The sequence below is a fragment of the Cydia strobilella genome, chromosome 5 (genome assembly GCF_947568885.1).
Source record: "Cydia strobilella chromosome 5, ilCydStro3.1, whole genome shotgun sequence".
In the NCBI taxonomy this organism is placed as follows: Eukaryota; Metazoa; Arthropoda; class Insecta; order Lepidoptera; family Tortricidae; genus Cydia; species Cydia strobilella.
The window spans coordinates 7,717,632-7,732,161 of NC_086045.1; the positions used below are offsets into that span (position 1 = coordinate 7,717,632).

Here is a 14,530-nt window from a genome sequence, read left to right on the forward strand (position 1 = left end):
GTGGCTAACAAGCTTACGACCCATCTGATGGTAAGCGGTCACCGCATCCTATGGACGTCTGCCCAGGGGTCTTACATGCGCGTTGCCAACTATTTCAGAACTTGTACACTTCTTTTTTGGAGATCTCCATCACCCCCCCCCCTCGAGAAAACCTCGACAGGTCGAACTCATTCCACAGCCGGACGTCCGTGGAAGGAAATTCCTCTTAAACCGCACAGTGCGCGACCTTTCACTACCTGATGGTAAGCGTGGGCACTCGCCTCTGCAAAAACGTGGTCCTTATTTTCATCGCTGGATACTAACATAATTGGAAATATTTCGACACAGTTAGATGTGCATATCAACCACTGTGCCCCTGAGATTGATTGTTTTTTTTTTCGAATTTTTAATTATTATAAGAGTTAGGAGCATTTAAAAAATAGTATGATCTTAGTTTTTCGCTCCTATTTTTTTACAGTAATCAAAAAATCGAAAAAAGTCAAACTTATGGTTAGGTAATATACATCAAATTATGTAAAAATGTTTTTCATAATGTTAATATCCAGACTACGTTTATATGGAGAAGCGACCGTCCCCTTTCCTCTTAATTTATGGGACTAATCTTGACAATAGTATTTTTCAACCGGCATGGGTACGGTGAGAGATGTCACCTCAATACAATTTTGCGAGTTAATAAATTGTATGGAGATGACATCTGTCATCATACTCAAGCTGTTTAAAAAAATACTGTAGTTAAAAGTACAGGCTGGTTTAAATAGTTTCATGACAATGCCTTTTTCATCATTCATCTATAATAAGTACCGATTACGTTGGACATCAATGCATTTACATACCTACTCGTACTTCTGGGGATCACTGTTGACTAAATTTCAAAACATGTAACTTGGCCTAAATCGGAAACCATTTCGGTGAATACTACCTGTACCTACGTATGACAAAAGTTTTTGACAAACAAAACACAAGTTAAATTACAGACGTTAGGATCATAATCGTACTCAATGTACCGTAAAATCAGGTAACTAAGTACAACTATGGTCCAGTTATTAACGTTGATTCTTAACGAGCCTTTATGATTTGTACTCGTTACATTTATTATGGAGCTTAAATAGATACACTAATGCTATTTCTATGTTATATACCTATATATACTCAACATAATTTGAAAATACTTATACAATTTTACTGGAAAATGAATTTGCACCATAGTTGTAAGTTGTGGACTAAAGTTACCTGAATTTACGGTACTTATTTTTCCCATCTAGTATCATATACATTCGTATGTATGTAGTTCACACATCTTAACCTGCCGGGAAAGTACCATATTCACAGTTATGTTTCATTATTTCCAGTGCCTGTGTCCCCGTCGTCGTCAGGAGGCACCGGTGGCTCCGGGACCCCGCTGTACCCGCCGTCGCACCCCCTCTCCTCCCTGCTGTCGCAACAACGCTTGCTCGAGCTGTCGCGCTTCGGCCTGCGACACTACGACATCGCGCACCACGTGCTGTCACAGCAAGGTGCTGTTACCAAGTTGCTTGGTAAGCAAGTTCTCTTGCTTAGGTGGATCTGTATATTCCGTATGGATCTTAAAAAATAGTAAACAAAAACCACGTGACTCGTTTCTCAAAACATTCTTTATTCAAACAATAATTATAGAGGGTCGGTTTTTAGTCTGGAAGTCTTTTAGAAATCGATTTTCGCTCATGTCCTCTCGGACATGGGTATATTTGTTATCAGTGCATTCAGTATAATGTTCTAAACACAAATATATGAGATGACAAGCGCGAAAGTGGTGGGGGTAGTTGCGGTGATGTCATAAAGTCGGCAGTACAAAGTTTTTTTTATTTTTTTCTTTTAAACATACCATGTGGGGTACCAAATGAAAGGGCTCTGTAAGTAGATCACAAATATATAAAATACAGTAATATTTTCACTACTTCGTCTAACAAATTATTAGAAAACGTTCAAAAAATTTACAATCCACAGTTGACTTTGAACTGCTCTAAATTGAAAATGACTAAATGGATTATTCCAAAATACATACCAAGTGACTGTGGATATCCTCTATATAATGTTAAATAATAATTAACCTGATATATCCAAAAATAAAAATAAAATACATCAAGTTGAATAACAGTATAATTTTCGGTTACATTAAACTGCAACTATTATTAAAACAAATAAAAAACCTGACTGTTTACATATTTTTTTGAAATGGTCTTTTCACTAGCTTTCATTTGGTACCCATATTGCTATAATAAGAAAAAAAAAACTATCCCCCCTCCCTTTTTTCATTAGCGGGCGACATTTTGAAAATGTATATACCTAGCCTTTGTTACTACCATAATTCTGACGAATTCAACCACATGTCATATGTCAAAAACCGTCCAGACGTTTGGGCTGTAGGGCGTGCCAATTATACTGCAATACGACGAAACTACGGTTTGCGTTGGGCCGTTGCGTTGGCATGGCGAGATCCACCATAAGTCGCTTATGCTCTTTTTAACACACTGGGGTCGGTTGCACCAAATTGTTTGTCATAGTTAAAGAGTTCAAAATTTTATTGTACGAAAAGTTTCATAGTAAAACACCGCGGCGCGCCGGTTGACGTTGATCAGTCTGTCAAGAGCGGATGGTGCAACTGGCACTTATACTTACTAACTTTGATTGTAACAAAATGAATCTAACAATGTAATAATATTTTGCAAGTCGATTATAATAAAATAATAACAGTATAGTATGAAACTTATAGTAAACTATAAGTACTATAACACAGATGTCAATTATAATAATTTGTTACCGACTAGCTGATCTGATGACGGAGCCAGAATATGGATAGTGGAGCTACTAGTAACTTGGAGATTGGGCTAATTCATTTTGACGAGCCCAATTATTTGGCGACGTATAGTACAGCCGGAAATAAATAAGTGTATTTAAAAAAAAATCTTATGCAGAAATGTATTTAGTTTGTTTACCTAGTAACGTTTAAGTTTACCTGCATTATAAACGGTGTTAGCATATTGCGTATATGTTATCTTTATCTGTAGGTACAAAATGTGGGCGAGCTTGGTAGTCCCGTGTTGGTTTTTACAGACAACATAGGAAATGTCTTAAATAATTTAATTTCCACTGACATCGCAATAAATCAACTGCGATAGAAATAGCAGGCAAAATAGGCAAATAATTATTATGTTTCATGTCGTAGTAAAAAATAGTAAAAAGTACAAATACAAATTTGAATTAAAACTTAAAACATCACATGATTATATATTATTATCTATACTAAAGGCAAGGCACTACATTGCTTGATGATATTAGTAAATGATTGTGTATATGTAACTAAAGATTTAGCCATTTATAAAAACTTGTAAAGCCAATTTTAAGTAAAAAAAATATGCATGTAATAAAACTTGTATAGCCAAATACAGGCCAAAAACATATTTATAGCATAGAGTAACTTATACTAGAGCGGTACTGTCATAGTAAATTTTGTAACCCCAGTAAATTCACTGCCATCTGTCGACACACTTTAAAACTAAAAATAAATATTTATAAAAATACGATAAAATGTATTTAAATGTGGATAAATGATTTTTTTTATTTGCATTAATTATTTTTATAATTTTGATCCATGTTCTTTCACTGATATGCGTTAAAATTATAAATAACAAACGAAACCGTCAACGCCCTCTATACGAGTGTAGGCCAAAACTAGTGGCGCCCTCTGACCGAGAATCAAATTTTCGTGATTTTCGAGGCACGTTTTTTCCTTAGACTGTATCCATCTATTACGGAGTTAAAGATTATGCATTCTGTCCGATAAGCCAAGAAGTAAAAATATTTGTGAGTTTTCGCTTGTGCAAATAATAGAATTTAATTACATGACAATGCACGAGTACAGAGATAGGATATCAAACGAACGGGAACTAGTATAGGTACAGATGTAGTACATAATTGTTTGCCATCGTATTTTCTCGGAAACATTCGTATTTGTCATGCTACCTCTGTCAACCTCAGTACTTATTGTACTGAGACCGACTGAAATACCATAACACATTCGTGCGTTTTCGTGAAAATACGATGGCAAGGAATTATGCACTACATCTGTACAAGATAGGCATTATTGTCATTATTGCTTACAAACGCAACAGTAGATCATGGAGACTGTATAAAGGAGCCAAATCTCTATGTATGAAAAGTGTCCATCAAAAAACAGTAATTAGGCGGCGCCACCGTACACCGAAATACTACCAAAAACAACCTACGTAATTTGGTCGGGTTATTTGTTGCCTTATATGGTTCATGTTATACTCATGTCCCAGAGCCTAACTAGCGCCACCGGAGAGATTAGGAACTATTATTTAAAGCTTAACGCGGTCACTTTTACAACAATTCAGCCATTAGAGATTGCGATCCTTTCTATACCATCCATAAGTAGATTATTGCTTACAAACGCAACAGTAGAATGATAGAGTTAGACCAAGATAAGTCTGCAACGATTTTGATAGCACACGCAATGCAAGTGTTATTTTAAACGTCAAACTTCTTTGAAATTATGACGTATGAATAACACTTACACTGCGTGTGCTATCTTAATAGATTGTGCCTATTATATAGTCATACCTACGACGGTATAAAAACTTTTATAAAAAAAAAGATAAACCGACTTCAAAAAGGATGAAATAAAATATTATCCTTTTTAGGTTTCCGTGTTTAAGTATATGCGTTACCAACTGATATGTTTGAAGTCGGTGCCAAGCCAAATTTTAAACCATATATTCATAGGGATTTTGGTGCAATTCGATAAAGATGCGGCTATATAAGTATGTACGTTGGATTACCTAATGCAGCGTACTACGTAGGCGAACAACACGCGAATGCGAAGCGGCGCGGCACGGCGCCTTAATTAATCCTTTGATACCTATATAGAAGTGTCCTACGTGGGCGATCTCGTTGCGGGTAAAATACGTACATTTCTTTGCGCATAAGTTAAGCTTTTGTGAGCTTTTTGTCGATAAGTTAAACATAGTTATGTTACGTGCAATAAATGATTTGAGAACTAAAATATAATTTTGACCATGTTATTCTAGTGTCCTATTAATAAAGGGAATATTTTACAGGGGAACGACCTGTAATGTAACGCATCAGCGACTTTCCGCATGAAACTAGTGCATGGTGACGATAATTAGGCACTTGTATTCTATTGCGTGATTTGCGTGTACTGTACACACCGTACTCAATGGTCAGGATTGGCAGGAACAAGTATGACTTATTTGCACTAGAAAGTATTTATTCGTGAGAAACATATTAAAATACATTTACCTATCCTTCTCTCCCTTCTGAGACCCAAAGGTAGAATCTTCATCGTTGAGAATTTTACTTATCAATTATAGTACGTACTAAACGTATGATAATTGATAAGTAAAATTCAGCCTCGCGGGTTCGACTACTACAATTAATGCATATATTATTTATAGGAAGGTGGTCGAACAGTCTTCGGACTGTTCGGCCATCTACACATTGATTTATTCAACCGAGCCATACAGCCTGGGGCCCATTATAGCCCGCAACTAAGTTATTTGCAATAATTACCCCGCCCGCTTAGAATGATCAATACGTAACCGACTACTTGCGACTGATTGCAGAGATATTATTAAGAAGTATGTTGTAGTCACGTCAATCGCTGTAGTAGGTACCTACCTAAATAAAAATGTACAAACAACAATGAAAATATAGTAATGAGCAATAGATGAAATTAATTTATGCTATATTTTTAATTCGTGGATGTAAGACGAATGGGTACTTATGAAGTGTAGCACTAATGTTTGTTATTGTAGTTATCATTCAGCTTGGTTTAAATTTAATTTATTTCCTCGCAAGTAAGAAGTATGACGACTGATGAAGTTACACTTAGCCTCCATTTCGATGCCGAGTTTAGGTACCTACATTTATTTTATTAACCTATCATTAACTTTTTTTTCCATCTCTCTTATTACACGACTTTGCCAGTTGTCTGTACAGTGCAAAATTTAAGTAGATTTAGCAGTTTATATAAAAAGGTGATAAATAATTTCGCCCGTCTTCCGCCATTTTTGGGATCTCTGTACCATGTTGAATAAAATACTAAATTCGAGCATTTCCCAAAAGATGGATGACTGAAAAAAATTAATACAGCACGGATATAAAAGCAAAAGTCATACACTCGGCATTTAGTTAACTACAACGGTTAAGTAACTACAACGAACGAAAAGAATCGAATAGCTCACCAAGTCACATAGCAGAGGGTGCAAGTAGAAAGGTAGCGGAAGTTAAGTAAGTATGCATTTATAATAGTTGTCGCCATTATCTTACAAACCAGAAGCATTTTAAAAAACACCGTTTTCTCATTCATATATTGTCATCCTTGTACTCGAAGTAGCGCGCAGTGAATGCTTTCAACATTCGGTTTTTACTCCTCGACACACTTTGTATTACGGCGCGTAGGTAATGAAATAAACGATAAATATGCATATTTACCAACAACTAAGCTTTCAGAAATCTTAAAAATAACAAAACCGATAGCTGTTGGCGCGATAAGAACAACCAATTATTAAATAAATATAAATGATATGAAAACATTCATGACAAGTCCGCAATTTGTCGACAGAGAGTGGGCCGGGACTGTGGTTTGCGTTGCTCTAATAACACGGTTGCAGTAAAAATCTCAATCGCTATTAATCAACGATAAGGCATCGCCGGAGCCTGCCGCGACGAAAGCTGCCATTGACGAAAGCTTAGATCCTAATCGATTCATAAAACTTGCTGCGTGTTAATTATAAGCCACTGGGCTGCGTCTGCGCCGCCACCGCTCTTCTGCCCGCAGGCCGCCGCCCAATCCGTCGCGATCCCACTCTGATGTGAGAACCATCTTATCGGTGATCCCCTGTAGCAATTATCATTTATTTGACTGTGCTGTTTATCACCGTAGTGCTGCCGTCTGTATTTAAGTTTATCAATAAATCATCATTCGGCACTTGCCTATCCAATCTATGACACCTTCAAATTGCGATTAATCGTCGCAACGGTATCATTATGTTTTAAATGAACAAAAAGTTCAGATTTAAATAAAACTGTGGGAACAACTATTTTGTTGACGACGTTATCTATTGTTACTAACTTAATGGTTTTAAATGTCTTCACTTTGCAAATCAAGAGAACAATTCGCTCACTAACCGTCTTTTGTCGTTTCGAAACAATTAGATATCACTTGAAGGCCAATTGTTAATACTTTGCAGGAAGAAACTACACAAGTAGCGTGTAATTAAAGCCGAGACATTGTGTATGTGCACTGCTCCTAGTAATTTTAATGTTCTTGCACGAAGCGGAGAGGTCATTTAGTGCTCTATAATGTTAGGTTTGATTGCAAACGAAGCGTAGTCACCACAACGTTGTGGTGTCACTTGTCTTTTAATTTGATGCTTTTTATCCATGCGCTATGTAATTAGAACACATGCTCGTTTTATATTTGCTCGGGAGTCATGAACGGGTTATTTGAGGCAATGGGCGTTAAAATAGTCGCCTAGAATAGTGTTTAGATACCTTTTTTAATCGAATAAAACATAACTAGGATCCATTTCCTATTAGTTAACATTAAAATGTTAAGAATAATGTAATTTTTGGTTACTTTAACGAAACAACACTTAAATTTGCACATTGTTTATTGTAGGTAATCAATGTTTAGACAGTTTATTATGTTTTCTCAGTCTCCCCATGACCAACGAGTGCTGGTAATGGGATCATAACGTTGTTATGTAGCGACATAATCCATTAAAATTATATTTATCTGTAAGGTGTATGAAGTAATAAAAGAAAATAAAATACGAGTGTTGTGTTGGTTTAAGTTACTGTTCTGTCCCTTCAGTTGTGAAAATGTAAGTAGATGCTAATTACAACCTAATTTTAACCTCATATCTATAATATAAAACTACGTAACTTAACAAAATCTTCTGAACGGTCCGTCAAACAAATTTGTTTGTTTATTTTGAACACATATATATTTTTGGCTGTTTGTTAAACAATGAATTCTAGAAGCATTGAACTGACACGTATTATCAAGGTTTTTTAAAATATATTTATTATGTTGACCCATTATTATCAATGACCTTTACAATAGGTACAAGACGCTCAACAAGAAATTCTAACATTTAAGAACAGAAACCAAGCAAAATTAAAGTGCTTAACTTAAAGTATGGTTACGTTACCTACATTCAAAGTGTCGTGTCAATCAATTTTCGCCTGTGGGGGTTTCGTAACGTCACGTGTCTGTTCCCACGGAAGCCTAGCCTACGTTCCGCCCAGGGCCGTCATGTCCATCCACTTAAGTATTTAACATACATGAAGCCTTAGCTCAAAACTATCTAGCCCAAACATTTTCTAAGCTGAAGGCATGAAAATGGACACGCATAAATTACGCTGCGTGGTCGATGCAGAATATTTCAATTGCTGTGGTTACAGATAGACGAATGAAAATGTCATTTCATAATTAATACTCGATTATTACTAAACGTAAATTGATTCGTAAAAGTTTGTTCTACTTATTACTATTAAGCGAGCATGAGAATCGCAGTTAAAGTCTAAAATTACATGTTCAGTAGGTGAACATGTCATTATACCAGTCCAATAAATGCCGTAATGATTCGGATTCCGCTTTGTTGAATAGATGCGTAAGTAATGAAAGACGAACGTCGAAATCACGACTGGAGTAATTTCATATTAAACCGGTCATTTTATTTGAGGTAAATTTGGTAGGAAGGTAATGATACCTACTCGGAAAGATTGTCCGTGGATCGCCGCGGCAAGTAATGAAGCCGTATTTAGGCTTTGGTCCTATAATCAAAATTGAATTAGGTACCGAGGATGACATTCTTATACTTTGTGGACATAGCTTTTTTCTTTTCTGCTCCAGTTCTCGACGTCAATTTGAATTTTTAATGACCGTGGCCTCCGCTATTCATGAAACGTTATTTTTAGATTAAAGCGTTTCTCTGATCTATCAATTTCCTACCTACTATAACAATATTATATGGCGAGTGCATATTTTAAATATTTAACATTAAATACATTTAGTTAGAATGACGTATGCATATTAAAGTCATTGTGATAAGTGGTCAATAAACAGAATACGTTTAATCTCTGTTAAGAACCTGTTTGAAATTTACAACTCATATAACTTTTGATATAACTTAGGTACTTTGGTCTTAGACGACATAGTTAAATGATGACTTTGTCGCCCTTTGGACATTGTTTTTACAGGTTTGATGAGTGTTAGACATTAAAAGGTGTTAAAAGTACCTGTGTGGGCAACTTATAAAACTGTCTCCATAAAACAATGTCCAAGAGGACGTATATACAACTTACAAGTATAAATAAAAATACTTTTAATAATTATTACCTACTGGAAGGAAGGAAGACTTATGAAATTGTAAAACTCTAATTGCATGAATGTTTACTCGGTGAGTACATATGATCACTAATATTTTGTGATTTATAAAAATAATTCCTCGTTCTTTATTGTACAGCTACATCCCTCTTTCGGAATCATTAAAAGTGCATTAAGATATATAACAATGCTTTATGTGATATAATCTCAAATAATTAGTTCCATGTGGGCAAAAAGATTAGCATCGATTAGCTTTTTGCATTAAAATTGATTAGGAAGATTCGAAAATTGTCGCGATGAGTATTATTTGCCTGCGGAAAAAAAAGTACAGTCAGCGATAAAAGCCTGTACCTAAAAATTATTTTTTTGCCAAAAACTTGTTAATAACTGAATTTGCATTAAGTAGGTACAATAGGCTGCTGCAAAAACTGCAAAGTACCAGTGTTCATCCGTAGAATTATTCTAACTTGGGTGGATTAAATTATTTATAATAACACAGGGCATGATAGTACCGTGATGTTGTCATTGCAGCAGAATAATGATCGATTTCCGCTAACGTGGTGTGAAAAACTGTTTATTTATTTATTAAAAAACTATACAACTTCTTTACATCGGTAGGGACTGCGGTTTTATTTTGAGTTTAATGAGATATCTCATCAGTCGTATATCAATTTTTAAGTAAGGTGTTAGTTGTCTTTAAAAACGTCTATTGGGAAAAATCCACGGTCTAACTGATAATTTTGGTTTGGTTTTGTTTAATTGTTGGCACTCTAAATGTAAATTTAGAGCAGCAAATTGTTAAACAAAAGTTATTTGTAATGCAATTAATATTTAAATATTATATTTTGTTTGTGCACTAGGTATTACTTACTACATTTGAATCTCATTAAATTAAATTGGAAGTGACTTGAAACATAACCATTATGTGGAATCAGCACATTAATGTTCTGGTAACTTAAGTTGAAATGAGACATCATTAAAATACGATTATTTTACTTCATTATTGATTTTCGTATTTTCTTATTAGATATATATTTTCACGTGGCATAATGTACCCTTAATATTATTCCATTGTGAAAAAAACATCAAAAACATTGGTAACTTACGTTACCTATGCGAAAATAGTAACTGGCGTTACAACCGAAATTTACATAAGTACTTAATATTTGCTTATAAACTTAATGATCGAAATATAAAGAATAAATCACAAAACTGGAAAATTATAGGATTCGTTGTTTTTTTATGTTTAAGGGAAGATTATGCTATTTTTGCCACCAAAAAAAATAGTTCAAACCTGGTTTTTTTTGTGTTCTGAGAAATTTTCATTGGATTTCTAGTTTTTTGACTTTAGTGACCCTGCCTGTGAAGCCGATGGTCCTGGGTTCGAATCCCGGTAAGGGCATTTACTTGTGTGATGAACTAGTGCTATTTGTTCCTGAGTCATGGATGTTTTATAATAATAAATAATAATAAAGTGTTTTATTGCAGGCATAAAAAAAAAACCCATACACTTCTTAATAACTAACTATAAACTAGCTAAACTAACGAAAATAAAAATAAAAATATTGAGTATTAAATATAATTCAATACTCAATATTGTTATTTCCGGTTCTCATTCTGATGAACAGATAGCCAGTGCCTAAAAACATGACTATTTAAGTTCTCACTTATCGTCCTCAGAATTTCGTTCTTGGAACTTCTAATAGCTTCCCAAAAGGAGGCTACTCTTGCTCTGAGAATCGCGAAGAAGTCAGGTACTCTGGCCGTCGCAAACATGTCTGATGCACTACAGTATCTAGGCTTTTGCATCAGGATACGATATGCATCATTATACTGTACCCTGATGCTACTATACGCCCGCCTCGTGTACCTAGTCCATAACTGGCACGTGTAAAAGCTTTGGCAATATGCTTTAAATAGCGTGATTTTGACCTCGTCTGAGCAACGACCGAATTTACGTGCCAGCATATTGCAACGAACGGACAGAGCCCTTCTCTCTCTTTCAATATCTGCGTCATCGTGTAAGGTCTCCGTCACAATATGACCAAGATATTTGACCGACGTTGCAATCCGAACTGGTTGTCCATTCAAGAACACTCGTGGGACCCTGTCCGGACCCTTTCCACACCTAAAAACCAGCAGGTCAGATTTGTTCACGTTATATACCAATCCGTGATTAGCTGCATATAGCATGTCAGCACAAGGTAACCAAATTTGGTCCCATTCAATCTCTGTAATCCTATTAGATAAATGAGAATAGCCGCCTACGGTCCAGTGGACGATTTTGATTTAACAATTTGTTTATCATCTCACGCGCATCTATAAATGCGGGCGAGATGTTACAGTTCTGATAGCATTTCGCGCACTCTAATCAGCACTACCGATCGCCAAGCTCGTATCAATACGTGATCAAAACCTCAAATTCAGAATCGGCCTCCTAGCCACTTCGCTGAAATATTTTGATCTATTAGCGCCGTGACGCGGCAAAACGCGCTAGCGCCAGTTAAGCGGCCACTTTTTAATACAAATTTAATTACCTCGATTCGGGCCCTTTCTGTCACTCACAATCATCTTGTCCTTTATGGGGCACCGTGTAATGACTTCGGGCGCCCATAAACGACTCTTGTGTGGAAATTTATTAAGCGTTTTGGGAGTGTATTGTGCCCTTTAAGACTCTCACTTCCTTACCGGTACGGTGATGATTAATTGTTCGGCTTTGTTTGGCAGCAAAAAGGCCTTTAAGCCGATAATAACCACGGAGTTTTGTTTTGACACTTCGTTAATGTGTTGTTTTATGGGCATAAGTACGCAATGATATCCATTAATATGGTTTCAATTATTACACAAGCAATACGTTGTGTACTAATTAGTAAGTAGTAAAAACAACGTGTTTTTATCGGGATATCAGTGACCGTAAGAATTCGGGCGGGACCTGTTTTCGTTTAGCGCGGGGCTAAAAATGCTGAACACACATTTTTTATTGCCTCTTGCCTCCCATGAGGACCTTAGAGTTAATTTACAAAAAGAAGACTCAATTTCTGTATGTATGTAATTTAAGGCTATGAGAAAAGTAAAATACTATATACGACTTATGAAGTTAAACGAATGGAGTGACAGATTTCATAAACTTTTACATATTTTTATTAATCAATTAAGGTAAAAATAATGTTCATTCATGTAACCAGGAGTAGGAGTTAGGTAAAAGAATTTAAAACGTTAGAATAATCTATTATTATATGAAAAGGGAACTTTACAAGGGAGTAATGGAGAAAGAAACGACCTATTCACAGTAACATAAACAAAACTTTGTTCCATAATATAACGAAATCGCAGTAATAAATCTACAAATATCGATCGAGAATAACATTTTTTTTATTAATACTAAGACAAGACACTAGGCAGATACTAACATATTGTTGTTAGACAATAATCGAATGTATTTGAAAAATAAGTATTATTTTAAAATATTCGAATAAAGCCATTGTTTTGTAGTTTACTATTGGTTAAAGTTTGCTTTAGGTGACGATGGGTACGGTTGTAACGGGGTATGGTTGAAACAGCTCGATTATTTCCGAAACTAATCTACAGGAGAGTGAGGGTTTCAAGGGGAAAGAGGAACGGAACCATCAACATGATTATCGGTAGTGCAGATGGGTACATTTTATTTATTGCATCAAAAGTAGGTTCTTTCGGTCGATTTTAAAATATCTTAATTATTAAAACATATTACGATATAATTTCACGAAGATTTATCAGTTATTAGTTTTTGTATAGGCTGTTTTATTTCAGACGTAGTTCCTTTTTATTGACAAATCAGGGGATGGGGTACGGTTGTAGCAGAAATAATAATATTATTTTTGCTATTTTATAGTTGAGAAGTTGCTTTAAAAAACAATGTAAACGTATATTAAATATTCCTACAGTCGTCTAAAACCATTTATCTGTGGTTTAAACGAAGAAAACACAATATTATCTTAAATCCCCTATCAAATAGACGTCTCAAAACAAAAATGTCGGGAATTTCTTAATAACTTGTTAAAATCCAGCATATTGAAATCTGTTTATTAATTTGGAACATTTTTATTGCTACAAAACCGTACCCATCGTCCCCTATATGGGGTTCACGGGGATAAAACTTATTAACTAAGTATCCTCTTCTTGTTTTTGGTATAGCAAGTTTTGTCTGTCGGTACTACATACGCTTTTTCGCCCAAAAACGCTAATACATTTTTCCATAAATACTCAACTTATATAACAAGTCAATACAAAAACAATTCAATAAACTTAAGGGGAAGGGGTATTTTCTTTGTAATTGCTTTCGTTTTTTGTAGGTAAGTATATTTTATAGCTTGTGTGTTTTATTTTATTTCTAGGTTTAACTTTACCTGTTAAATTAACATCTATTACTTATTCTCCAAATAAATTTATAATATTGAAAAAAACAAAAAAAAAAAACTTAAGACTAAACATAAGCCTAGTCAAAAAGTCCCCCACGAGTTGTCCCCGGCGCAAAGGTGCCCATCACACTAGCCGCGTTACCACGTTACTTATATAACTAGGTATTATTTTTTTTGAATTCCTGTTCATGATAACTTAATACTCATCACTTACTAGTGCGAGTTGTATGTACTATTATTAAAGCAGCTAATTATGATAAGCGCAAGATCGCTCTACACACGCGCACGCATTTCACGCAAATAATATACATTTAGCAACAATTTCAGGGCTGTATTCCAAACGACTTCTATGATATGGTTGCATTATTTCTTATGCTGTGCTATAAAGAATTATTTCGAAAAAAAAAATGCTCAAATATTTTCATATTAAAAAAAGTGTACCTTTTCTTCGAAAAGTACATCGTTTTTGCCAAGGTATTACTATAAGAAGTAACGACGATAGTTCCAGTTAATATAATATAATAAAAATGTGTTAATAAATCTACATTTAAAACTCAAAACGAATAAGTAGGTAGGCACTTTTCCTTGAATGGGAATTGAAGGTAATCACGGGTAACTCGCCCATCCCATTAGGTTTATTAAAAAAGGGTTAAACTATTCAGTTAGAGTGGACGACCGCTGATTGCAACTGCAATTTTACACTAAATGAATTTTACAT

The 14,530-nt window shown here is 35.0% G+C and overlaps 1 protein-coding gene and 1 long non-coding RNA gene across 3 annotated transcripts in view; one reads left to right on the top strand and one right to left on the bottom strand.

Annotated features, from left to right (window-relative positions):
• The window catches only part of LOC134741418 (uncharacterized), a 233,174-nt gene extending 233,029 nt beyond the window's left edge, over nucleotides 1-145 (bottom strand). Inside the window, exon 1 of the long non-coding RNA XR_010127881.1 lies at nucleotides 134-145. This is a non-coding gene — a long non-coding RNA (uncharacterized LOC134741418). The remainder of the gene's footprint in view (nucleotides 1-133) is intronic.
• LOC134741412 (paired box protein Pax-6-like) overlaps nucleotides 1-14,530 on the top strand; it is a 53,137-nt gene that overhangs the window by 14,696 nt on the left and 23,911 nt on the right. For both annotated transcript variants that reach the window (XM_063674181.1, XM_063674183.1), the window contains exon 2: nucleotides 1,350-1,535. In XM_063674181.1, coding sequence (XP_063530251.1) covers nucleotides 1,350-1,535 — 186 coding nt within the window. The remainder of the gene's footprint in view (nucleotides 1-1,349; nucleotides 1,536-14,530) is intronic.